This window comes from Silurus aristotelis (genome assembly GCF_946808225.1).
Source record: "Silurus aristotelis genome assembly, chromosome: 1".
In the NCBI taxonomy this organism is placed as follows: Eukaryota; Metazoa; Chordata; class Actinopteri; order Siluriformes; family Siluridae; genus Silurus; species Silurus aristotelis.
The window spans coordinates 10436409-10463731 of NC_139574.1; the positions used below are offsets into that span (position 1 = coordinate 10436409).

The following is a 27323-nucleotide window of genomic DNA, read 5'->3' on the forward strand; positions in this document are numbered from 1 at the left end:
CGGAGTATGCATTGACTGTCTCTTCCCTGAGATCCTGGAAATGCTGTCAGGAATGGCAGCGATATTGATTTGAACAGAAGACTTATGATCATGCCTGCATTTTTTTAAACGAATGTCTTCTACAGATTATTGTATGGGGTTTGTTCATATGTGCAGTGACACTGTAATTAGTATAGACTAGCATTTACACACACTCCTTCCATCTTCTTATTATTGATGAACCACAGCAAACTGTACATTATCTGCCTTTTGCATTCGTTTCCTTATGCTCCCGTTCAAGATCCACAGAGAGGTGATCCACTACAGAGATTTATATTGTATGTAACATGATGATGTGTGCCCTGTAAGCAAAACGATCTAATAATCAGATGGCTGGCGAGTCTGTTTAGTGCTGCTTTAATACACCAGGGTAAAGGAGGCAAAGCAAGGAGTAGATAATCTCGTTTATTGTTTCTGCAAGCTACTCTACTTATTGATTGGCCTGCCTGCACCTTACTCCACTCAACTTAAAATCTGTGCAGCCGATGACATTAGGGCATGCACAAATGAGGATGTACGACCGTCTTTAATTCTTTCCCTCTTTCTTCTCCCCTAGCAACAGACTGGCGCCTAGCAACCATGACCGGATACAACGGCTGAGGCAGGAGTTCCAGCAGGCCAAGCAGGAGGAGGAGCCTGATGACCGACCCCGTACTTACAGCCTCCAACAGCAGCCATGGGTAAGAAAGACTTACTTATTCTCACCGATTCCTGACTGTACATTAATCCATTCACACTGTTTTAGTGCATAGGGCATATCTGGCACACTAACTGTATCTGGGTACAGCCCTTTTTTTTTTCAGATCAAATAGTAGCCTTAAATATTATATTTTTAAATATTATTATAATATGAAATATTAGATATAAATATCAGTGGGTTAGATATTAACTATTAGACTATTATACCAGAGTTGATGCTGAGTTTTCAAAGCTGACTGGTCAGAGTGATTAATTTTCTAAAACAAAGGCTTTGACAGTATTCAAGCAAATTACAGGTATGTAGCAATGCGCTTTTGTTGCAATGCATAATCATTCCTGTAGAAACAGGGACTTGTATGGAGGAGGCTGCACATAAGTAGATTAAAAAGACGTGTAATTATCGATGTGGTGATGTTTTCTGTGTTTATAATTAGGGAATATGGGGGGAAAAAAACACTACAGTATGGAGAGCGTTGCCATTTCTTGGTAAAACATAACAAGCTGAACTGTTTTTAATCTCATTCCATTTAAAAGAGAAAAAAGAACCCAGACAATGGTCTTACTAAATCATACGTTATACCAGCAACCCATTTTATGCCAGCATTAACGTGCAGATTAGGTTCGAATTTGGTATTGTGTAATATGCATGTGCAAAGACAATGCTGTTCATGCAACTATAAATGGATAAAACGCATGGCATTTTTAAATAAATGGAAAGCCACTATGAGATAAGAGGAAGTAATGGTAAGTTCCCAGGCTGCCGCCATAGGTGTAAGTAGGACATGCACACACATCATCTTGTACATTTAGTTTTGGTCTGATTAGGTGTTTTGGGAATAACTGTGTCGTACACCTATGATTACAGACATGACATGGCTTGTTCATTGTTTGCTGACATTGCACATTCAGCTAATAAACACCTCACTGTACAGTCACGTTGCACCTCAGCAGTACCTAATGCATTTATTTTCCATTCTGTATAGCAAAAACCTAGTTTAAGAACCATGACTCTGGAGACTTGGACGAGGGGAGCAGTGACACCCCCAGACTTGTCTACAGAAATCAATTTTCAGTGTATTTACAAATCTCCAGAAACCCCATTTATTCATCAGTCCAACACTCATGGGTGGATCTTTTAACACTAAACCCCTGTTTCACAAGCCTCATTTCTATGTAGGGTTAGAGGTTAGACATTATTTAAATGTTATCTCCAAGCTAAAACAATATCCACTACTCAAGAGGCTGGGAACACCGAGCCAGGGATCAGAGGTCATGTAGCTGTGTATCTTTTGCGCTGTAATGGCTTGAATCGGACATGGAAATCTGTCCTGTAGCTTCCTGTTCGAGGCACATGGGGATTTGAAGAGATGACAGCCTAATTACCTTGAGGGATAGAACTATTTCCTAAATTAGGGGTCAGCTCACTGACCCCTTGGACACATGCTCCTTCATAGACTTGAATTCCTAAATGGTTCAACAGGGACGGATTATTTCAGAGGTGTCTCTTCCATGCAGAGTTTCTCAGGGAGGCTTTTGCTGATGGAGAAAAAAAACGCATAGGCTTAATCATTTATTTTTTCAATCTTCAGCACCAAAATTGCCGTATTTATCTAGAACACGTGGAGCAGCTCGAAACGAATTTCCTCTCATCACATCAGTGACAGATAATAAAAGCGTTCACAACAGTTGAGCGTAATTTTTTTTTATTATGTCTTAAATATCGTACCTTCGTATATTCCTAGTCATGTTCGTTCCATCAGATTCAATCCTAGTAGCAGGTTAGGGGCGAACCCTGTATTTTCCAGAGGAATGAGCTAGTGTCTGTCTGCTTTCATTGCTGGATGGATGGACTGGAGTAAAAGTTATTCATCTGACAAATAGTGGCACTACATCAGGTTATGCTAAAATAACAGATTCTCCATTGTGATGTTGTTTTCTTTTCCAAATGACAAGTACACATGCAAAATCTGGTGAGATTTCTTGGCATAAACATCTAAAAGGGAAATGTAGGTGGAGTTGGTAATACTACAGACTACTAATTGGTCCAAATAAATAACCTGAATCATGATCATCTTCTTTCGGCTTTTCCCATTAGGGGTCACCACAGCGGATCATCCGTCTCCATACCTCTCTGTCCTCTATATCTGCCTCTTTCACACCAACTACCTGCATGTCTTCCCTCACCACATCCATAAACCTCCTCCTTGGTCTTCCTCTTTTCCTCCTTCCTGATGGCTCCATCCTCAGTATTCTTCTACTGAAATACCCCATGTCCCTCCTCTGCACATGTCCAAACTATCTCAATCAGGCCTCTCTCACTTTGTCCCCAAAACGTCCTACATGTGCTGTGCCTCTAATAAACTCATTTCTAATCTTGTCCATCCTTGTCACTCCCAACGAAAATCTTTATATCTTCAGCTCTGCTACCTCCAGCTCCATCTCCTGTCTTTTACTTAATGTCAGTGTCATAACCAGAATGATCATGTTAAATAGAATTATCTAAAAAAAAAAAAAAAAATATTTAAAACAAAATTTCAAGAATCATCCTGAGTGTGAGCAGAACATAAAAAAAAAACAGAATCTAAAACCTATAAAAAAAAATAGGCAAAAGGCGTAAATCACAGAATGCAAGGCAGGGTCATGCACAATAAAGCTTTCTGAAATCAACATGGTTTAGAACATAAACAAATGAAAGGCAAAATACTGTATAACTCCTTACACTAAAGCTCCAGTCCAGTCCCTTTTTTTTTATATTGCACAAACAGGAAGTTGGCTGCCAATGTCTGGGTTTGGGTCTAACTTTTTTAGCCTAGTCACTCCGGTTTCCAGGCAACCACAACGTAAATTTAATTTTTGTCCTACTCAGAACAGTATGGCACAGAAACCTTCCACAGTAGTGTAATGTTTGTCCGACAATTTCTGTCAAAGTTGAACTAACATTACAATTTTGTGATCACATAAACCATGTAAAGTCAAGGTCCCCAGAAAGTTTCCTTTATTACTACATAGAGAATTATCTTATATGCCTAGTAGTACACCACTGCTAGCTCAAAAACTAGAATTGACATTATTTATTCTATTGACATTATTATATAGACCTGGCCAGGCTCTGTAATATGCTCTGTGAGGTCGACAAGCAGAAAAATATTTGAGACTCCTGAGCATCTTTATTGCTACATAGCTGCTAATCACAATCACCCAATCTCCACTTCTGCTTTTTGGGTGCCATTTTATGACAGTCGTTTACCAGGATTTATAACTGTACCATACTGCACTGCAATGTGTCCAGCAGGAAAATGTTAATACTAAGTAGAAGTACTTCTGCACTACTTAGATTTACACACACATGATTTGGCCCTAAAGACATCCAATAGTTTCGGTAGGTGTAAGTCTGGAGGTATCCATGAAGCAGTAATAAAATCTAAGTAATAAAATCTAGGTTCTCCCCCGAGTTCAGCTTTATTAGTGGCTTGGGGCTTTGACGGCTCATTCTGTGCAACATGGGTTTCAGGTGATGAAATGAGAAGCGAGGCTTTTGATTCCATCACTCGGAGTGATCGCAGCAAGGCTCCGGCAGTCAGCTTGTGGATGTAAAGCAACTTTTCTGATTGTAATGTACACTGCTTCGGCGCCGTCAGTTATGTAACAGGCTGGTGACTTGCTGAAGTGCTGAGATGAGAATCACTCTGTTGTATTAAAAAGGGGAAGAAAAAAAAAAAAAAAAAAGGCTGGTTCTAGCTGGTGGAATGTGAACGGCTTTGTGAAATATTGATGTCGGTTGCAAACAGTTATTACAACTTTAAACAGTCATGTCAAATAATGTTTATCTGTGTGTGGGCTTCGTGAGTGTGTGTGTACACAGTACATGCTCGCACAGGTGTGTGTGTGTGTGTGTGTGTTGTAGAGCTGACTGTACTTAAAATTACATCTAGTGCAAAATTAGAGCCCTAAATATCCCCCACACACAGTATTAATGATTTAGAGCCTAAACAGCAGTCTGTATTATCTGGAGACCCACTAAAGGTATTAAAATACAGTGAACAAGAGCGAGACACATAAATATAGAGAGAAATAAAAGGATGCAGGAGATGGGCTAAGTTTAACACTTCACTGTCAAAGCATGCTGTCAGAAGCCTGACAGGATGGTGTCATAAAACTGTCATAACAAGGTAACAAGCTGGAGACGATTCATAAGTGTATCTGAAAGCAAATAAACCAAACAACAAAGAGCAGTTTAATAATAGTCTGTCGTTAACACGCCGCCATTCAAAAGAAGAAGAAAAAAAGAGACCATGAGTAAGTAGATTCACAAATTAATATAAAATCTTTAGCTCTAAAACTAAAGACAAAAAGTTCTCAGCACACTGAAGCTGGATTAGAAATAACCTGATAGTTATGTAATTCCATAGAGGACAACATTTCTTAAGCAACTTGTTCTTGCAATGCTGTTCTTTCTGATGAAGTGTTCAGTGAATAAATACAGAAAGTAATAGCAGCGACCTCTAAGGACTTAACACTTGGCGTGAGGACAGTGTGAGGCCCGGGAAGTGAACAGAGGTTGTGGAACGATCTAAATCAGTTAAAAAGTCTCTGTAAATGCACTTGGCGTATGAAAATCCTCCCCATTGATGATTTATTGCCTTTGAAATGCAGCCATGAGGTGATGCAGACTCCAAAACGTGAGAGCCAAGTCAGCGTTAATCACTCCGGTGAAAGTATGACCTCCACAACTCCTGACATGTATCGTCCTAGAAAATAACAGAACAAACATGTGCACTGTTGAACAATCATGTTTCTCAGTGTAGAGTCCTGAATTTCATAACTATTATGTCAACTTATTTCCACACCCTTAAAGATTTTCACTTTTTTATGTTTAACTTCATTCCATGTCCCCCTGCCTGCTGCATGAGGATAGCTAATGACATTATGATCAACAAAGAGAAAATAATCATTTATAAAAAGTGTTCTTAATGTCCACGCCAATAAACAGTTTTTGTCTACACAGCAGGTACCACCCTGAGAATTATGAAAATTTGGGCCATGACCCCAATAACAACCGCATGACCAAAAAAATAATCACCTTATGTACACTTACAGCACAGCACTGCTGAGTGTTCGATACTGATTGGTGTCTGGTTTGGATTCCATTTGTGTTTTTTATACCAGGCGTAGTTCTTGCTGCATGGTTTCTAATACAGTAATCCCCCGTTTATCGCGGTGGGTACGTTCCAAAACCGCCCGAGATAATCGATATGATAATATTGATTAAATTGATTAAATCATCCTCCAATGCGCTTTAAACACGCACAGAAAACATGTGCAAGAATACAGTATTTATATTTTTATTAATAAATGTCATTATTTCAACAGAAAACTCCATAAAAAACTATCCCCTATAATTTTTTTTGTCTAGCGAGCTATCCGCGAGAGACGGGGAAAATCAGCTAAATAGTTAGTTAGTTAGTTAGTTAGTTAGTTAGTTAGTTAGTTAGTTATGTGGCAAATGCAATTCCACGATAAACCAACAGGGGGAGCGATATTCAAACCGCGATACAGCGGGGGGGATTACTGCAATGCGCTCGCCTATGAACTTTAATGGCTAATGTTTCACATAAACTAATGTAAACGTATATGTAATAGTTGAATGTAGATGGTATTTTGCATTTAGATAAAGAGTCTCCAGTGTCAGTTAAAGTACTCGAACAGAAAGTGCTCCGATTTTGTTAACATTCAGTTCAGTTTCGACGTGACATGACAAGCTACATTTTCGCATTAGCAGCACTTTATTTGATCACATATATATTACAGCACAGTGAAACTCAATTCCCAGCATGTTAGAGGACAGAGTGCAGTCTATGATACACCCCCCCTGGAGCAGAGAGGTTTAAGAGCCTTGCTCAGGGGCCCAACAGTGGCAGTGTAGCGATGTTAAAACTCAAACCCCCAAGTCTTTTTAACCCATAACTGTTGAGCCACCACTGCCTATTACTGTCCATTTATTAATCTCATAAGAGAAAGAAGGGAGGCTGTTAAGGGGAAACAGCCACTGGCTGGGATATAATCATTGGCTGTGATTGCTGTGCTAAAAGAATATAGTAATAAAGAGTAAAACACCCCAGCTCTGTAGTAAAATAAATCTACATGTGGGATCACATCACACTCCCTCACTGCTGATTATTTTCCTGTAACAACACACCCTGTCACCCTGTCATGTTCTATTCTTTACATAGTTCATCACTTGTGCTTTCCATACTTTGAATGTTCTTGAGGCTCTAGTATTTGAATTCTTGATACTCTATTTCTCACACACACACACACACACACACACACACACACACACACACACACACACACACACACACACACACACTTTTCAAGTTGCCTTGTAGGTTATTTTTTTTCCTCTCCAAACCCTAAAGGCTTGATTTTTTTACCTCCTTTATCTGAACACAAAAAAAAGTGTAAATCATACTGGAGAATCTCTGCGCTGCCAGATGCCGGCCTCAAACCTGTTCCAGAGCTCAGACATTAGATCTGCTTTGTTTTTCCTTCAATCACGGCTCATAGTTTACGTCCAGGTTTTTGTGGGTGCATGTGTTTAACATAAAGAACAAACTTTTCCTGAAATCCTCCTTTACCTGCTTTAACCTTTGGAGATCAGTGTTTTGCCCAAGGATGGATAAATACACGCTTTCATACACACATATTTTAGCATTTTTCTGCCAAGCTCTTTAATGTAACTATGTAAAGACTGATATATGGACGTATAGAAATGTTCTGGAGAGGGATGTTTAGCATTTATACCTCCACTTTTTCTGACTTGAAGTCAAATTCCAAAAACATCTTGTTCATATGTGTATCAGTTTCACATTAGAGCTGGTTGGGATCATTACTGATTTTGAAATAAACCCTCGTTTCCTGTATTTTTCTTGTTTTCCATAACCTCATACAGCTTTAGTGTAATTTATTTGTTTCACCTTCACGATTTCAGTGTTTGTGACGAGAACGCCTACCGAAAAATCCCTCCTGTCTGCTCCTATCCATGTCATCCTTTTGACAGAATTAGCTCAGGATTTATAACCAGTACAAATTAAATTTTAAATATGAATGTAATGTAGATTATGTGCTAGCAAATACCACCACCACTGAGCTGCCACTGCTGGGCCCTTGCGCAAGGCCCTTAACCCTCCCCTGCTCAGTTGTAAGTCTGAATGTTGCATCTAATGGATGCCGTCTTGGTTTAAAAGGACAGCATCCATTACTAATGTCGATTCAGCATTCGATTCTTAAACACAAACCCTAGTTAATGTTTTTTCATTAGTGAGTCTGTAAAGGTTTTGCTTAACAATGTGGTGTTTTCTTTCTGCATATCACTAATATAAATTATTTCTTGTATATTGCTATGCAGGACAGAATAATGAAGCTGGTTTCGGATGTTAAAAGCCTCACCAAGTTGAGCTAGCTATTATCCTGTCCGTATAACATACCCAGATTAACATACGGCCCATTTGGTACATTTATCAAAAACATGCATTAGATCCAGCTCATGAGATGAGTTCATGTGTTCATCTCAACAAGCATTTATCCATCAGTATGTAATGAACTGCAGAATATCTGACCCCCTGCGCTCCAACATTTAGCCACTCTCAGAGCATTAATCATGACGTCTCGGGAGCTGCTACAACCTCTGAGGACAACATGCTTTTAATTCCACAAGAGCAATGCTGTGTGTTTTTTTTTCCTGCATTCAAGGGCTTGTGTGAAGTGTGAGGGCTTTTAGTATTCTGAGACAGCTGGAGAGAGAGGACGTGCGAATCTGCTGTGTGTAGCGCACAGGCAGCCGAGAGCTGAACGCTGTCCTACACTGAGCTGAGGCCCTGCATACAGAGCTGCATGGACATTACAGCAAATGGAGTCAAGCTACACTTAATAAATTGATGAAATGGGGCCTGCGGGAAGGCTTAAGGGTGGAGTTATCACCAAGTCGGGTCTTCCACTGCTCCTCTCTCGGGTTATCTCTCTCACAATTCATTCCTCTTTCTCTCTTTCCATCCCTCTCATTCTCTCGCTTGTTCATTTGACCCTGTCTTACATTACTATTTTTATTTTTTTTTGTCTTTTACTGTTTTTTTTTTAATCCAGGACATTTTAGACAGATCCAGACCAATACTTTATACACTATATTACACTTTAATCTATCCCACTGTCTCTTTTTACATTTCCCTCTTTGCTCTTTTGACTTTTTTGATTGACTCACAGTCAGATGTGTGACTGAATGTGTGTAAAGAAGATATTTCTAGTCCATTGTATGTTCTGCAAAAGCTCTAATATCTGATAGTGACTAAACAAATCCGAATTATTTTTGTGACTATATATGTAACTTAATGTGTATGCATTATATAAATGTTGCCAATGTTTTGTTTAAATAGAAAGGAAAAAAAAAAACATTTTTACATTTACGGCATTTGGCAGATGCCCTTATCCCAGAGCGACATACATTTGATCTCATTCGTGCAACTGAGCAGCTATGGGGTTAAGGGCCTTGCTCAGGGGCCGAGGCATGGCACCTTGATGTGGCTCGGTTTTGAACTCACGACCTTCGGATGCAAAGTCCAATGTCTTGACCACTAAACTGCCACCTCTTCACACACCACACCCTGCCGTTGGAAGGATAAGCTGACCAAGTACTCATCTGCCGTGCTTACGGTTCACTTGTCCTCAAGATAAGCAATGCCTTTGAGATTAAGAAGCTTTTGCAGACTTTTATTAAAGATTAATCTTACCCGTAAACTAAATTTCATTGTTGCTTGGTGTATTTACAATGTATACAACATGAATTTCACAACAGTGTGACATTCTGCTTACATCAAACTGTTAGACAGTGGCAGTGGACATAATACTGATCTACGCCTGAGCTAAAATTACAAGTTTTGATGAATTTACAGCTGGATTATGTCTATATCAGAAGAAACTCAAAGCCACAAAGCACAAATCCCGTAGAACTCTCCAAGCAGCACTCAAATCTGATGTGTGTAATTTCAGTGTGTAATTTCAGTATGAGAAATCACTACACAATTATGTTCCCGAGTGGTGAAACCGAAAAGTGTTGCCTCATCATCCAGAAATCGATGCTGCAGCCATCTATGGTCAGGGGTCCACGAGAGCTAAATTGTCTGTGGTGCATGGGTGGGAGGAGTGTCATACTCTCTCCCCTGTCAATCACAGCAACACTAGCCAACTGTTCACATCTGTGTGCTCACGTATGCGTAAGACGGTGAATAACAGTCTGAAAATGTGGTTGGCTGCCTTGATATTCCTTTGGAGGAAACACTTGTTAGGCTTCTTCTTTCCTGGTAGCTGGCATGTGATAGGAGAGCGTTAGCAGCTTTGGGAATGGAAACAGGCCAAGACGAAATTAGGTAAGAATTTGAGGGGTTTACAGCTGAATACAGCTCTACATATTAGTTAAGCCATGCCTGCGTACTGCAGAGGCTAAAATCTAAAAACATGCTTACATACATTATCTTCTCTTCTTACTCTCCTAGCCTTTTTTTTTATTCTGTCATTCCTCAGTCTGGAACATTAGCACACAAATGCTCTCCATGTGTTTGTGAATACAAAAGCAAATCCTTTAGAAGTCATTGTGTAAACAGAGCAAAGACGGCATTATGATGTGTAAAGGGAGTTCTCATGTGGGCAGGTCGTGATTCTCATCCGCCCGGATTGCTGACCTCGCTTTGATATTAAAGCCTTCAAGTCGCCCCACATGGTAATCATAACTATTATCCCGTGCTTGGCTTCCACTCAGCTCCTATACGCCGTCTCTTCCGTGCGTCCCCTTTTTTAAATCGCTGCAAACGATTTTTCACAATTACAGCTTTTGTCTGACAAAGAGCGCTTGTGTTTGAACAGATGGGACAAGTTGTATTGTGATGTTTTCTTTATCTTTAAAGATGGAAAAGAATTTAAATAGGAAAAAGTGGTGGGAGGAAGCTCGACGTTCTTTTCTTTTTTTGGCCAGAAAATAAGAAACGGCATGTGCCACTTTTAATGTGCTTTGGGGAAACGCTGTGTTTTTTATAAAGCATTGTATTTCACATGGAGAAGCAATAATCCGATTTTGTCTCGGCTAATACAGTTATGTACTCCAACTGATCACTCCCTGAAGGCATGTATCAGAAAACATCCACATGGCATAGTCTCTAGTGACTGACAAAATACACACACATGTACAGTCGTACACGGAAATTAAGCATAATTCACACCCTCGTGCGTTCTCCTGGTTTCTGTCCTCGGGCTGTATGATTGGGAGATATTTCCTTTTTCAGGGCTCATTTAAAAATCTAATTCTTGCGGCTTCACTGGAATCTTAAATAAGTCTGATAGCAGTTGCTTTATCTTCTAGACATGTTGTTTCTAGAGGAGGTTCTGTACTATTGCGTTTATTACACACACATATAATTGCCTCATTTCCTTGTGTTTTAATGGAACCGGCTCTACCGAGGACTTTACTGTTTTTACAGCTGTGCGCCAAAGACAAAGACTTTTTTCAGAGACCCTTTCCTTCGTCTGACATCTTGTTTTTTTCCTTCTCCCGCAAACATTAATGCAGTATTATCATCGGATCTGCGGGCCAGTCGACACTAGCCAAGGCACAAACAGATAATTATGCTGACATGTGATGATAATGTTACTCATTAGAGCAGTCTTCTTGCACGGCATGCTAATCCTAAGCGCTCAGAAACAGACATTTACATGACTAAGAGTCAAACACATTGGGTTAAGGTCAAGGGTTAGGAATATACACACAGGGGTGAACTGTATTTAGGGGAACGACTAATGGTGTGTGAAAGCTCCCGCTTCTATGGGATTTCTTTGCTAACTCTATTATAAGGCTACTCTTTGCTAATATTCTTTGCTAATGATTTGAGAGCACGTGCTAGCAAGCTACAGTAGCTAATGTAAAGCAGTGCTAACACACTAGTAGCCTTAGATTTCCTGTTTAATTTACACTGAGAATCTGATTTATTAAACACAACTGGCTACACGCTTCAGAAGTTGTTCTCACGCGTGCTGATTTTGGACAGGATAAAACCAATTATGAAATTTTCAGGCTAGTCAGAGAATTTTTAAAAAGGTTCGATGTCTTTATGTATTTTTGTATTTTTGTCTTTATGTTGTTCAAATAAGCTTTCTCTATAATTCCTGGTACCATTTCTTGAAGATAAATCTTTCTGGCCATGACTTAAATATGACTTGCCTGGACAGCACACTATAGTGGTCGATGTGATATTAAGTGAACAGTTGTTAATTATCAAAAAAAGTTAAGCAGGGAACCCATATGAGATGCATCCAGATGCTGGGAGAGCATGTAAAGCTCCAGACAGACAGTAACTTGAGCTTGGTTGAACCAGGGACTGTGAAGCTAGCCAGTGTGAAACTCTTGTGTGATAAGCTTGTGTTATGTTGCTTCCCACTTCAGCTTCAGTCCATAACGGAGAACATTTTTGCATGTGTTTTACTACAGGCGAATGCTGGAGGTTACAGTCAGACCGGACGGCATTCGGTTTCTGTGGATGTTCAGATGCAGAAACAGAAACAAGATGACAGAGATGCCTTTACACAATCACAGAGACAGTACAACTCTTTACCAAGGTAAGACAACACACACACACACTCTCTGCAAGGTCTATTTACTACGATGTCACTGTCTCACTCCCCTTGAGCCCACACACACACACCTACCCATTACCTCAGTACCACTCTTCCTCCAGACGTCCTCCCTCAGTCACATTCCTGTAACTTAACACTCATCAGAAGTGTCTTTCTCTGCCAGCGTGTGTGTGTGTGTGTGTGTGTGTGTGTGTGTGTGTGTGTGTGTGTGTATGCATGCCTGCACTCTCTGGCCTCTGCAAAACTGATAAAGAGCACCTAGACTTGGGGAGCCTGCTTTCAGGGGGAGTTTATCTTGGCAGTTCCACTCCTCTGGGCCTTTTGCAGGTTGTCAAGGGGTTTTTACCCTCTTCTTCCTCCATCTGTTTTTCCTACTCCTTCTTTTGCATATTTTTCCTAAATGTCAGTAAAGCGCAGTATGATTCTGACCGAGTTTAATATCATGTTTTCATATCCAAACCCAGGCAGAGTTTATTGCGTGCCCTGAATTTATTAATGGTGAATGTGTACACTGGGTGCCGTTTAGAAAGAAAGGATTATGTTTTTTTTTTTTTTTTATATTTAATTTTTTTACATATTACAGTATTTTCTTTGAATGTATTTTTTTTTTTAGGCTGACAGTGTAGGTATGACGTACCTCTTTTTTTTTTTCAATAGACTGTGAAGCTTAGAGCAATTTAATTTCTCTTTCCTAAGTTTCCGATTATGCTCTTTAGGTAATTGCTGCAAGAATTATTGGAGAATGCATGTGTGCGTGTATGCACATGTCTGTATATTGTGTGCGGTTGTTCTGCCATGTGTGTATTCCACTGTCTGTGTGTGGTCTTCTCTTATTTAACACCTTTTTTTATGGTACAGTACAGGACGTTTTTCATTTTTTATAGCAGTTTAGTAACTATTAGTGTCACGTATGGAACAGAAAGGTACCAAATGTCATAATTCAGGAGTGAGTTCCATTAAAAATCTAAATCTTTATATTTAAGGACTTGGGTATATGCATATTATTGTAAAGCCCTAAGAAAAAAAAAAATCGATTCTACACAGCCATAATTAATTTTTTTAACCACAGTTTGTGTGCATGGGAATATTTTCAGGAATCTCCATTACTAAGATATTAACCAGTGGATGAAGCGCATCAGTCCTGTACTTAAAAAAAGTACAAATCCACTGTTCAAATTTCACTCCAGTATAAACATACCTCTTTTGCATTTGTACTTGAATAAAAAGACACTAATTGCTTTTGATTGCACTTAAGTATAAAAAGTACTTACCCAGGAGAACTCTATTTTGATATCTGATGTAATTCAGTGTTCCTTTTTTCTGCACATCATACACAAGTTTTTTACTGTCTCACACACACACACACACACACACACACACACACACACACACACACACACACACACACACACACACCAGGACCACAGGGATACATTTTGGTCTTTCTACAGGCTCTCGTTTAACACTTTCGACACATTCACATTCACTAGTGAGGGACGGCATGATTTTTCTGATTAAAAACTAGGCTATTACATATTAAATTGAAGTGAAGTTTCAAAAAGTAAGTACAGTAACAAATACACTGTTAGAGACCATCACTGGTATTATCTGGCTGCTTTCAGAGACTAATAGGATACAAAATTGTGTTTTATTACAAATATTTAAAGAGTAAAACTATTAACCTATTAACTATTAACTATATTTTTTAAATGATTAAAAAAGAAAAATGAAATAGCAACAAAAACACTGCAGGCTTAAAGTGCTTACATATATTGAAGAATGCATGAAAAGCATTTCTCAATTATACTATATATATATATATATATATATATATATATAATATACTTTATACACACTGACGTGTAGTTTATGTACAATTCCCCGACTCAGGATAAAGAGAGCCACTGGGTTAATTGTTGGAGTATATGTGGAGGATTTCTACATAAACAAATCAATTTTTTTCTGGCCCTGTGCTCAATCTCGATGAGTCAATAGAGATGTTGACACACTGTCCTCAACAGGGCATAATGACGCTTAATCAATGTAAACAATTCTCATCTACTTTTTCTCCACGGCTCAATCTAGTGCACTCGGCTCACTCTCTCAAGTGCCTGATCCATCGACGACATGCTCACTTTCCCAAGGGAAGGTCCGCTGAAACAATGGCTCATATGCATTCCTCTTACAAGGTCGGACTGGTCAAAGGTGACCTTTGACCTGTGGACGACCGCTTTCTCATTAGATGTCTTGATGAACCGAGCTGTCTCTGTCAGGCTGGACAGAGCTCAGGACCAGAGCTGATTTGCAGATTTCAGGCTGCAGTAATGAAGAGGGTTTTTTTGTTTTGTTTTTATTATTTCGGAGAAGCATTAGAGACTGGTCTAGTGAGTCGGAATGCTGGACAACATGACCGTCGGCTGATTAGGAATAATGAATGTCATGTGAAACTGAGAGCGCTACTTGCACACAACAGCTGCATGTTGTAACAGGCGAATGCCCCCCACATCCGCATACAAGGTCTTGTTAACAAATAGAAAACATTGCTCAAGGTTTTATTTGGTTTATAAATAATTTATGTTGTAATTAATACTCGTTGCACAGCATATTTCCTGGCGGCCATCTTGCCCCTTGATCTGCACCATATGTTTTAGTGCAAAACATTGTTTCACTCCCTACCCCACCATGCCACTTTTTTCAGGGCTGGCGCTCAACTGAACTTTGCATCGTCATTACATCATTGTTATATTGTCCTAGAAAACATTATAACATGAAGCAAGCGTTGTGAAATGCAGGTCATTCTGAACATCTTGTGAAACTCTGTAGCCTTTTCTAGCTGAGTGGCCTAACTTTTCAGGGCACACGTGATCCAAAAAGTTTGAAGCATGCTGTTAAAAGCTGTAGCATTACAATTTCCCTTTACTAATGGGGAGCTAACAGGAACACTGACGTCACTACCTGATCTCACTAATGCTCTTGTTGCTGAATGAACACCGACGTTCAACATCGCTTTCCCAGAAGAGTAGAGATTCTTATAACTGCAAAGGGGGAATAAATTTGGAATGGCATGTTCTACAAGCACACATGGATGCCATGGTCTGCATATATTGCATACATATACTGCATATATAGCATGGAAATATAGCATACCTCACTTATATTGTTCATGGTGTAGTGTTTCAGTCCAAGCAGCTCACTTGTAGTAGTTGTATGCATTTAAATGTCTGATTATACTATTAGTTAAATGTTTTAATCCCTGTTCTTAAACGTATTTTATAAAAGAAACTAAATATACAGAAAATCCAAATATAACCTGAAAAAATTGACTATTAGAATGAAAAAAGAAAAAAAATCACGTTATAAACACAGGCTAATATTTAATTTGTTCACTTGCTTTTAATAAAGCGCTAATTTAGATTACGATGCATTCTGAACAGGGCAAGAAAACAAATTTAAGTAGAGGTATTTATGTATTAGGTCAAATTTAAACCACATGTGCTGGGAACTTGTTATTCATTGGAAGCATGTAGAACAGTTCCAGATTAGAAACGGGTAGTCCCCGAGTTATCGCAAGTCGAGACATGGCCAAGCCTACCCAGGAATCTCAAAGAACAGTGACCAGTATGGGGTAGCATACTGTAATTTGTCAATAATTAAACAAATTATAGTGCATAATATAGCAAAACAGAGCAATTTACACTACAGTAATGTATAAACGTTACAGTATGAATGTATGTGGCAGAGGGAACTCCACTAATTTTAGGTAAAGATCTGATATTGTATCAGCTTGTGCATTTGATAAAGCTGTGCTCAAAGTTAAAAGTGCAGACATGAAATCGATCAAACATTTTACACTATCAGGAGATGTTAATTCTAATCAGTCCACAATGCAAATAATTTGCCCTGCTGACTCAATGGAAAGAATGCCATCATATCTCCCCTGTTGATCAGGACAGTGCTGTACAATCACAGCCATCTGGTAGCTCACGTATACAATACAGGGTGGTTAGCGCTCATCCGAGCACTTTCAGCTATCGTGTGAACAGAGTTCTGAAAAGATTCAGTGTCTGGCTTTACATGTCTCAGAGGAAGCACATACTCGCCTTCATGCTCCTCAGCTGGTGGCTGCTGAGACTAGAGAAACCATAGCTGGTGTATGGGAATGTGATATGACCATTAGCAACAGGGTCAAGCTGGAAAGGCTATAAAGCAGTGTGTGTCTGAACAACAGCCACTGAAACAACCTTCAGATAAATCTATTGTTTACAGTCACAACTCAGCATGGGCAGAACCTGTCCTTTGCTTTTCTTGCCCTGTCTGTTTCATATAAACAGAGTGCAGTTCCATATAACACAATTTCTCTGTAGTTCTCTATTGAAGAGGTGGGTGTGAGAGATATAGAGAGAGAGAGAGAGAGAGAGAGAGAGAGAGAGAGAGAGAGAATGGTGGATGAAAGCTTGTAGGCTGTGTAGGAGTAATGAACATTATATACTACAGCCGCATTTGTTAAAAGGCAAAGGGAAGAAATACAGACCCATACAGATAAAGATGTCTGTTCCTGTGAGTGGGTCTTAAAAAAAAAATAATAATTTTTTTTAAAACCTCTGCTTGTCCATGTATATATTTTAGAGACTAGACCGTTCACATTATGAGTGTCATTGCAACCAGGGACTTTGTCATGACATGTCCCTCTGCATATTCAATCTATTAAAACATGGGACCTATTTAAATGTGATATATATATATTATTTTTTATTTATTTTATTATTTTTTTTTTTAGCTTGTTTATTACAAAGCCTTTTATTCCTGAAACTCATTAGGACATAACAGATCGGGTCAAAAGTGCAGTTATTTGCATTTTTTTTTAGCAGAGGTGGAAAGTAGCAAATTACATTTACTCGTGTTACTGTAATTGAGTAGCGTTTTTTTTTGTGTACTTCTACTTTGAGTTTTCAAAATCTGTAATTTTACTTAAGTATGTTTTGTTTGAAGTATCGTACTTAACGACATTTAAAAACCTATCCGTTACTGAGTAAAAAATAAATAAATACAAATAATGCAAGGGGGGGAGGAATTACACCCCAGAAGCTACTGTACTGATTGATGGGCGGAGAACAAACACGCTTACCTCAAGAAATAACGATGGAAAAGCGAAATGCCATCGAATCAATAGTTGCTCAAAGTCGCTCTCTGAATTCTAACTCTGCATTTGCGATTTCTCTCATTATCATAAATGACATTATAACAGGAGATTATTGTTGTTGTTGTTGTTGTTGCGAAAGTGCACTCACATTACTCACATTAAACTGGTCATAGTTTGTAGTGTTTTTATTTTTGTTGTTATTGCAACAATTAATTTGTAAAGGTGTTCCATCAATTAAAAACATCTAGTTTGAGATTTTTATCTCCTTGTCCTTTTTGAACTACACTAAAATCCCCCACGCACGCTGTGTAAACATTTTTTATTGAACTACATTTTACTTTTACTTAAAAATATTTTTAGTCTCGTAACTTTACTTGTACTTAAGTAAAAATTTAACTGAAGTAGAAGTACTTTTTCTTGAGTGGAATATTTTATTACTTTTTCCATCTCTGCGTTTTTGAGGTATTACAGTTTGGATTACATCATTGTAACATGGACTAATTCTCTTTCTCTATCTATCTCTCTCTCCTCTGTGTATGTCAGGCAACCACGTAAGAACCCCAGCACAGTGTCTCAGGACTCATGGGATAAGGTCTACCCCCCTGGCGAGGTGTTCCAATCAGCTAAAGAGAACCCACGCTACTCGAGCTACCAGGGCAGCCGTGGTGCTAACGGCTATCTGAGTGGGCCGACGTTGGGCTTGAACGCACGTGTGCTGCTGGAGACCCAGGAGCTGCTCAGGCAGGAGCAGAGGCGCAAAGAGCAGGAGGCACAGGCCAAGCTCAGTCCACACAACGACTCTCTGTCCTCAATCTCTAAAGGGCCCTACCGACATGATGTGCCCCCCTCGCCCTCCCAGCTCTCTCGCCTTAACCGAATTCAAAGCTCGGAAAAGGGGCGACCGTTCTACTCCTGAGGGAAGGAGTGTGATTAGATCGGAGGAGTACGACACACACTATGAACTTTCAGCTTTTCAGAAAACATAGGGATTTTGGTTGTTGAATAATTTTTTTTTTAAACATGTCATGCACATCCATTTTTTTTAATACGCAACTACGGTCCAGCCATCCAACATCTCTACATGGTATGAGTGTGTATGTGTGTTTGAGCATTTAAATCTGTGTCCTAATGTTGACTAGCATCCTTGCCAGTCCTGACAATCAGAAAACAGCAAACAGTTTTGTATTCCTATTGTGCTGTGACCTACATATCTCATTTCACCTGCCACCATGTGTGAATGTTAAACCAGGTGTTGAGCAAAGCAGCGGGTGTGCATGTGCTCTAATAGGCAGAAATATTTAGAATATATATTTTTATCTGAACACTGCAAAAAAAAAATTAAATAGCTGTCAATTTCTATGTATACAAACGGCTGATATTCAATCAAACCCGACGTACTCTGTGTCAGTAAGGTGTTGGGCCACCACGAGCCACTGGAACAATCTTAACACTCCTTAGCATCAATTCTAGAGCATCTAATTCTGGAGCTCTACTGGACTGAGAAAACACTGTTCTTCCAACAAATATTTCATGGACTGGGGTTTTGACGATGATGATGTTAGTGGTACAGAGTGCTATCTAACATCTTTAAGAGCTCGCGTTCAGTTGGGTTGGGATCTGGTGACCGAAGACCATAGCATAAGATTTGCAAACCGTTCATGTAGGCCTTTGCTTCCTGTGGACAGGCCAGGGTCAGTCTGAAAGAGACCACTCCCATCAGGATAGGATACAGGTGATTAGTCAGAAGAATTTTATTGATTTGCCATCATTCTTTTTTCCTAAAGGGAACATATTGACCACACAATGTCCCCCCACAGATCCAACAGCTTTTCCTTTCATTTGTCGCACTTCTGTATGTTTGAGTGGAAGTGAGAAGAGCTTGAGAGAGGAATAGAAATAATGAGAGACTGAGACTAAGCCTACCACCCTGCGTGTAAAATCAGTCACCTCACTCATCCCATAACACTTCTATGCTATTTCTCTGTCTATCCATCACACTTCCTGTCCACCAGCCTGTACATGCTCTTCAGCTTTCCTTCCATCATGCCTTTTTAGGAGGCCAATCATGGGATTGGAGTTGCATCAGACTACAATGCAAAGTCATAAGAAATTCATTTAGATGTTGTCTGTGATCAGTGTTTTGGCCAGTCAGTGGTCACACAGGTAGTCTGAAGATCCTGTTGAACCCTCATTCCACCCATACACACTTTATTCACCACACTCAGGATTCACACTCATCTTTTGTTAGCAACAAGCTCGCCAGCTAACTGTTACAAGGCATTTACATCTTCGAAACAGCACACTGCATATTCAGAAAGTAAAAAAAATTATACAACAAATGCTTGTATGTACAGCAAACCTCATTTAAATTAAGGAAGCGCTTCATTGTTTACTGTTCATGCTGCGAACAGCCATGTTGGCATGACATCAACTGCTGAACTGAGCGATATTCGAATGCCGCAATACATATAATATAGTAATAGGTACGCTTCAATAAATGATTCCAAGACTTCATTCAAACAGGTTTCAATCAGATCACTCAAACATCATGTTTCAGGAAGTCCAAAGCCCTTTATTTTTAACCGAACCTTCCTAATTACATGGCATCAGTACTCCCATGATCAATAACTGATGAGGTAGATTAAAATAAAAGTTTGAGATGTTGTGCATAAAAGGACATTGCAATGATTACTAACACCAATGAATTACTGTTAAATAAATTATTACACACTCACACACACTGTTTGTCAGGTTGATTGAGTGTAATGTGATAATTGTCAGGGTCTTCCGGGCTCGTGGCACCCACTTCTAGTTTCGCGGGACGCACTTCCGGGTCGCGGCCAGTTAGAACACAGGAAGCTGGTAAAGAAGAGGAGTTTAAGTAAATATCTTACCGACTAACCTGCATCCACTGGCTAATCAATGACATTTGACTGTGTGAGCTTTAAAAATCTTTTCTGACTCAAATACAAGTATTATACCGCAAACTGTAGCTGTGATATTTGTGCCATTGTGCTGCCCCTAATGAGCCGAACGCTTCCTCTCTCATTCTCACAGAACAAAACTAAAAAAAATGATGCACATCTTCCCCTTGTTGATGAACCGGTACTTTGTGGTGCGTGTTTTGGTCCTGTGATCTCGAATGGGTGGTTAAATGAACTTATCAGAAAAGCAGCAGGGTTTTTAAACGGCTGCTTTATTTCACATTTTTGTGTTTTATGCATTGAATAAATGGAGAATTTGTTGGCGATGGTAAAGTTTTAAGTGCCTGTTCTAGGATGGATATTTTGTACTACAAAAGATGTCATGGAAAGCACATATTTTAGCAATTATTCTACTATTTTTGAGTAATAACATCTTTCCACCACAAAATGTGTTTAGATCTTTAAAAGGAAAAAAAAAAAAGAGTAACTTTTTTTTTTTTTTTTTTTGCATTGTCTATATTCTCCTGAGGTAACATGGTGTAACATGTAAGCACAGTGCAATTACATTTTTTGACTAGTCTTTTTCATACAGTATGTATATTGTACACAGCTTTTTCTGTACATATCAAATTTAGACTAAATAAAACAGAAGGTTGTTTCTTCCTCTTGTTTACATTACGCAAGTGTGTGTGTTTATTGATCTGTTTGAATCTCCCCAATGACTGAATGATTGTTCAGAGAATAGCTACCACAACACTGTTTATTCATTTTTTTTCTGACATACTTCCAACTATAAGTTAAATGTACAGTATTATCATTTTTATGACAGTTGAATTTTTTGTGTGAAAGGAAAGGGGCTTTTTACTCGTCATATATACATTATACCCTTGCACAGTAAAATTCCTTCTTCGCATACGATGCTGCAACAAATCGTTCGAGTTGTGTTTTGAGTGACGTGCGCTTCGAGAGCGGCAGAACGTAAACGAAAGACGCCCCTGAAAATGTCTAAATCATTCAGCAACTTGTGCATGATGATTGTCGGATCTCACTGTGGCTCCTGTGGACTTCGCTTTCTTCCCGAAGATAAAGATCCGTCTGAAGGGTCGCCGTTTTGACAGCATTTTGGAGATCCTGCGCGAATTGCACAAGGTGCTTGATACGCTCCAAATAAAGCCTTCCAGGACACATTCCAGAAGTGGCAGGAATGATAGGAGCGCTGTATTGCTGTGCAACAGGGACTATTTTGAAGGTGTTGATGTGTAATCTGCAACTAACGATTATTTTGGTAATCAATTAATCGGATGATTGTTTTGTTTGTTTTTCGGTTAATCTGCTTAAAAAATTATGTATTTTTAAAATTAGATTATAACTATTTAAAACCCTTATTCATGCAAAAGCCACAAATTGAGTTGAACTATAATTTAGACATTTATATTGTAAAGTTGATAGTAGCTGCTTGTTGAGGAGTGCATGGGGGATTTCTCCTTTGAACAAATTCACTCATGCTGGCCCTTTTTTCTGTTAAAAAAAATAAAATAAAAAAGCACTTGAGTATGAAAAGTGAAGCAATTTGTGTGAATCAACATTTGTATTGTAACTTGCAGATGGAAAGTTGACAACCAGGCTTAAAATAATCAATATAAAATATAATACAACATTCTTTTGAGAATCTTTGTTTGAAGAAATACACAGATATTTTGTTTGTGTGAAGATATAAGCATACAGAATATAGAATTACATTTGTTAATAATTAAATGATATAAATCAAATATACAAACATTAAAAACAAGCATTTGAACGTAAAGTCGCAGTAAATCACTTGAAAACACACGTTACTGTTGTAGAAGAAAAATGCTATAAAAAAGAAAATGAACGGAGAAATGCAGCAAGCTAATAGGCCTGATTTTTTAAAAAAAAAAGGAAAAATATGCATTGGTGTATAAATGCATAATCATTCGTTGAAAACCACAACAGTGACTAAAAATGTAATCATCTACTGCTGCTTTTAGATTTAATCAGAGGTGGGAAGTAACGGAGTACAAATACTTTGTTACTGTACTTAAGTAGATTTTTCTAGTATCAGTATTTTACTCCACTATTTATTTTTTAGACAACTTTTTACTTTTACTCTACATTTTTACACAAATATCTGTACTTTTTACTTCTTACATTTTTAAAACAGACTCGTTACTTTAGTTTTAATCCACTGATTTGGTGAAATATATATTTTTTTATTTTCACTGCGCGCTGATTTCAGCCGAACAACTGATTTCCTGTTACTGTGCGTCTTTTTCAATCCGCTGGTGTATAAAGTCCTGACCCTCACTCACCACAGATGTAGACTAGTTTACGAAGATAAGAATCAGCAGGCAGAAGGCAGTAAGAAGTTTGGGGTTAATGTGGATGAGACAGAGGGAGTCAGTGATGAGAACATGACTGAGAACCAACACATTCATGATGATGATCATCTTTTCTCTGCTTGTGTTCTATATGTGGATGTTCCGCCTGGATACATTCATTCGGTAACATTTTTAATTTGTTTTGTATTAATATATATATATATATATATATATATATATATATATATATATATATATATATATATATATATATATATATATATTTGGCTGTCAAAATTAAAATTATTGTAAACGGCACTAAATGTTATTAACGCGCCATCAATTCAGCATTTCTGTTTTTACCATTTTTATAAAAAAATGTAAATACATAAATACATTTCTAAATATAAAAGAGGCGAAATTAAAACCTTCGGGAAAAAATACATTTATCCACGACGTCCTTTCTTTACTTAGATGTAAAATAAATTATTAAACTCCAGATAAAAATATTTTTAATCAGTAAACTTTTGTTTTATTTATGCGCCAAGTCTCAAATTAAACACAAAATCCGCCATGTTTTACACAATTAACCCTCTAGGTGGCGTTTTGTGGGTTTTTCCCTCATAATGGCGACACAAACAACTTTTTACTTAAGTACATGTCAGAGCCAAGACTTCTTTACTTTCACTTGAGTAAAAAAGTTTAATCAGTATTTCAACTTTTACCCGAGTATTTTAAAACATGAGTATCTGTACTTCTACTTAAGTAAAGGATGTGTGTACTTTTGCCACCTCTGGATTTAATGTTTGTTCGCACCGGTTTAATTGAAGTAATCGCTATGTCGTGAGAAAGCTGATTGTGCAACCTGATGCTTGCGAGTCACGACAGAACAGATCCAGTGCCGTCCCGAAGTTACAATTTACACAATAGCACTACATTAAACTGTACCATTTTCGCATGATGGGGATTATACAGTTTTCGCTCACTGTGCTGATGTTTTACCTTCATCTGAGACACCAGTGTGTTTTCTTTTCACATGCTCGTGCATCACTGTGGTACTTCCATCCCACACAAGCGCCGCTTTGCATAACTTTTAGGTACAGTTTTCTTTGTTGAGTTTAATATAAAATGCTCCCATGTCTTTGATGACTTGGGATGCACAGTTTTTCCTGCTGCCAGTTGACCCTTTACTGCCCACCAATTTTTTTTTAAGCGGCTGTGTTTTTATTGTCACGCAAACTCGTAAATTGAGCTGCACAACTAATCGATAACAGCATTCGTTGACAACAAATTTCAGTATTGATTATTATCGATAAATTGTGTACTTTCTTGTAAACAGAGCTAGTCTCAAAACTTTTTGATACCTATATATATATATATATATATATATATATATATATATATATATATATATATATATATATATATATATATATATATATGATATATGTTGGTGCACCTTGCATAACTGCATAAACCCTTAATCTGATGACTAGCACTGAATGAAGTCAGCCAGGGTTGCATAGTATCTGCAGGTAACCAACCTCAAGCAGACTTACAAATGCTCATTAGTCATGGTGGAGCAGTATATGGACTTAATAACCTTTATTTGGGAAAAGGCTATTTCACATTAGTGGAGTCACTTAGCTTCCTAGAGTTTTGCAGTAGCTCACGCACCTTTGACCGTGCATTCATGGTGACTCGTGTGTTACAAGAGAAAAGATCTCTGACTTTTTTGATTGGCACACGATCTACCCATACTACCTTTAATCACGATCGATGAATCGCTGATGTAGTCAATCAAGACGTCAGGGGGTAAAAGCTTCTGAGCATCAAAGATTGAGGAAGCACCGATTACAATTGTGTCACACCACCCTGTTACATTAATAATTAAAATGTAATAAATTACATTATAGACACACACAAACCTGTTGTGGTGTGTTTCAGCTTTAGTTTGATGCTATGTACCGCTTTTTTTGCAGCATGAAAATTTGCGTGCAACGCCACGCTTTGTTCTTTGTTTTATGGCTCGCACATTTTGGAGTGGTCGAAAGAACGGAAAAGGGAAATCTGAAATATCCTTCCTCCACTTCCCTCTCTTTAATCTATTTCTGATCCCATATATCACGTTAATGTTGCCTATGACATGGCTGGCCAGCACTGTAATGAGAAATGTAATGAGTTTGATAGCAATAAAGACAATCATGAAATTTAGGAAGTTCAGGTCAGGGCAAGTGGAGCATCTGTGACGTAGCCTGTTGGCTCTTTACACAGAAAACCTGCCAAAAGCTTCTCTATGTGAGGAAGTGACAATCTCCATCTGTTTCACGCTGCAGGAGTGTGTGAGAATGAGAAAACGAAGGGAAGCACAAGTAGTTAAACAAAGGAACAGAAATCCCAAGGGAAGTTGATAACAGGATCTTGTGCAGATCAGATGCAGTTAGAAATACTGAAAGGTCTGAACCTGAAGTCTCAAAGCAGAAATGTTCATATTGTGTGTAAAGCAGAGGAGAAAAAGGAAATTAAAGGAAAATAAGCTCAATTCCATGAGGTGTTGTGTCCTTGAGGGGAACGAGGGTAGCATTTCTCCTCTCTGGATGAACTACAGTCCTGAATTCAGCATTTTATTTCCATTGGAACTTCTTTAAGTACAGGTTGAGCTACAAAATGATTACAGAGTTTACTGCAAACATTAAGTGCCAGTGACAGTAACTGGATTAACTTTATAGCCATTAAACTCTAATTTATTCTTATAAATTGCATATATTTGGGTGTGAGAAATTGTCAGAATCCTAATTGAAAAAGAAAAGTAGACAGTCAAAATATACCAAAGAAAAAAGTTACACACAAACTTTTCTTTCACTTAAAATCACTTAAAAAACCAAACACAAAAAAAGCAATAGGCTGTGTATTGAACGATTGTTTATGGCTGTTTTTCAAAAAGTGCTCCTGTTTATGTCAGATTGAACAGGAGTACAATATTTAATTCATTGATAAAAAAATCTATAATTGGAAATTACTATTGTAGTCCAGACTAAAACAGGAAATGGTAGCTCTGTGGTTAAAGAGTTAGACTTTTAATCATAAGGTCATGAGTTTAAATCCCAGCACCACCAACCTGCCACTGCTGGGCTTTTGAGTGTGGCCATCAACCCTCAACTGCTCAGTTGTATAAATGAGATAACTGAAAGTTGCTGTGGATAAGGTCAGCTGTCATATGCCATAAATGCAAATGGAGCAAATTTTCAAATAAAAGGTCTATGGTTTTATCTAAAATTTGAATCCATACCCTTTTTAGCTTAAACTTTGGAATTGTTTATACAAATTTACACAACAAGAAATTCAGAAATTGTGCCTATTCTTATGTCTTTATTTCTATTAAATATTCCAACCATGTCGTCCTTTTGACGTTGAAACGAATACCAATAGAACCGGTGCTTTTATTGTAATGTCTGATCGTCTAAAGTGCAACACCTCACACTGAAAAGCTTTAAAAATGCATCACATATCGAGCATTTGAGGAACATGCTGGACAAACAAGTATGATCCTTGTAGGCCCAACTTTATAAGTTACAGAATTTAAAAGGTCTGGTGTCTGGTATCAGATACCACAGCACACCTTCAGAGGTTTTGTGGAGTCCAGACCTTAAAAGATCAGAGCTGTTTTGAAGGCACCTGCACAATGTTAGACAGGTACTTTTAATATTATGGCTGATCGGTTTTTAATGCTTCAATAAACCCTAAAAAAACCCAGAAGAACTTAACAATAAAATCTACCTATGGAGTTTTTTTTTTAAGTATCTAACACCTGAATATGTCTCCAAATTCCTGCTTTTTAATTGTCTGTGTATTCAGATGTAGCAGAGCCTAAGAGAGCAGTGAACTTTCTCCCTCATGCTATTACTCTTCACACTGTGACATTTATAGGTGCGGTTTTATTGTCCACCCCATGATGTCCCATAAGTTTCCACTGTACTGTCTATAATCAATAACAGAGCAATGCTATCAATGCAGATCTCTGAATATGAATGCGTATAATTCAGAATACGAATCGAAATTCATAAAAATGTTCGTATCGGTTTCAGAATCGGAAACGAATCATCCGAATCTCGCGGGCTAAAATCTTTCTTAAAAAGTTGAAAAAGGCGAAAGTTATGAAAGCAGTGAAACGATTTGCTTCGTGTAACAAAAAAGAGAAAAATAAGTGATAAGTGATTCGGGTGACAGTCTGCCCCATATCATAGTGAAGGAATATTCGTCTTCTCCATCATGCCAGCACTCACTCTTCTCAAAGGTAAAGTGCCCAGTAAAGATAATGTTTTCCTCTTTTAGATGTTAAGGCACCACTATTAAATGCTGAATACTAAATAATATTAGTGCATATTGGTGCATATTATCCCACTTCACATTATTCCTTATGGGGAAATTTGTATATTCCAGAGTGCGAATCGTGTTCCGGAATGAATTGAATTCGTATTCTGAGGTACCACAATATTTTGCACGTATAGC

At 38.2% G+C, this 27323-nt stretch overlaps 1 protein-coding gene and 1 long non-coding RNA gene across 6 annotated transcripts in view; one reads left to right on the forward strand and one right to left on the reverse strand.

Annotated features, from left to right (window-relative positions):
• Positions 1-21153, forward strand: part of pard3aa (par-3 family cell polarity regulator alpha, a) — a 395018-nt gene extending 373865 nt beyond the window's left edge. For 4 of the 5 annotated variants that reach the window (XM_083544220.1, XM_083544221.1, XM_083544222.1 and 1 more), the window contains 3 exons: positions 596-719; positions 12266-12393; positions 18095-21153. In XM_083544220.1, the coding sequence (XP_083400346.1) occupies positions 596-719; positions 12266-12393; positions 18095-18467 (625 nt within the window). In that variant the 3' untranslated portion in view covers positions 18468-21153. The remainder of the gene's footprint in view (positions 1-595; positions 720-12265; positions 12394-18094) is intronic. The other variant, XR_014534054.1, reaches the window with a different exon arrangement.
• LOC310730958 lies at positions 20945-24199 on the reverse strand. The gene is made up of 2 exons (XR_014535035.1): positions 23606-24199; positions 20945-22477 (listed from the first exon to the last, which is right to left on the reverse strand). It is a non-coding gene; the product is annotated as an uncharacterized lncRNA (long non-coding RNA).
• Positions 24200-27323: the final 3124 nt, after the last annotated feature.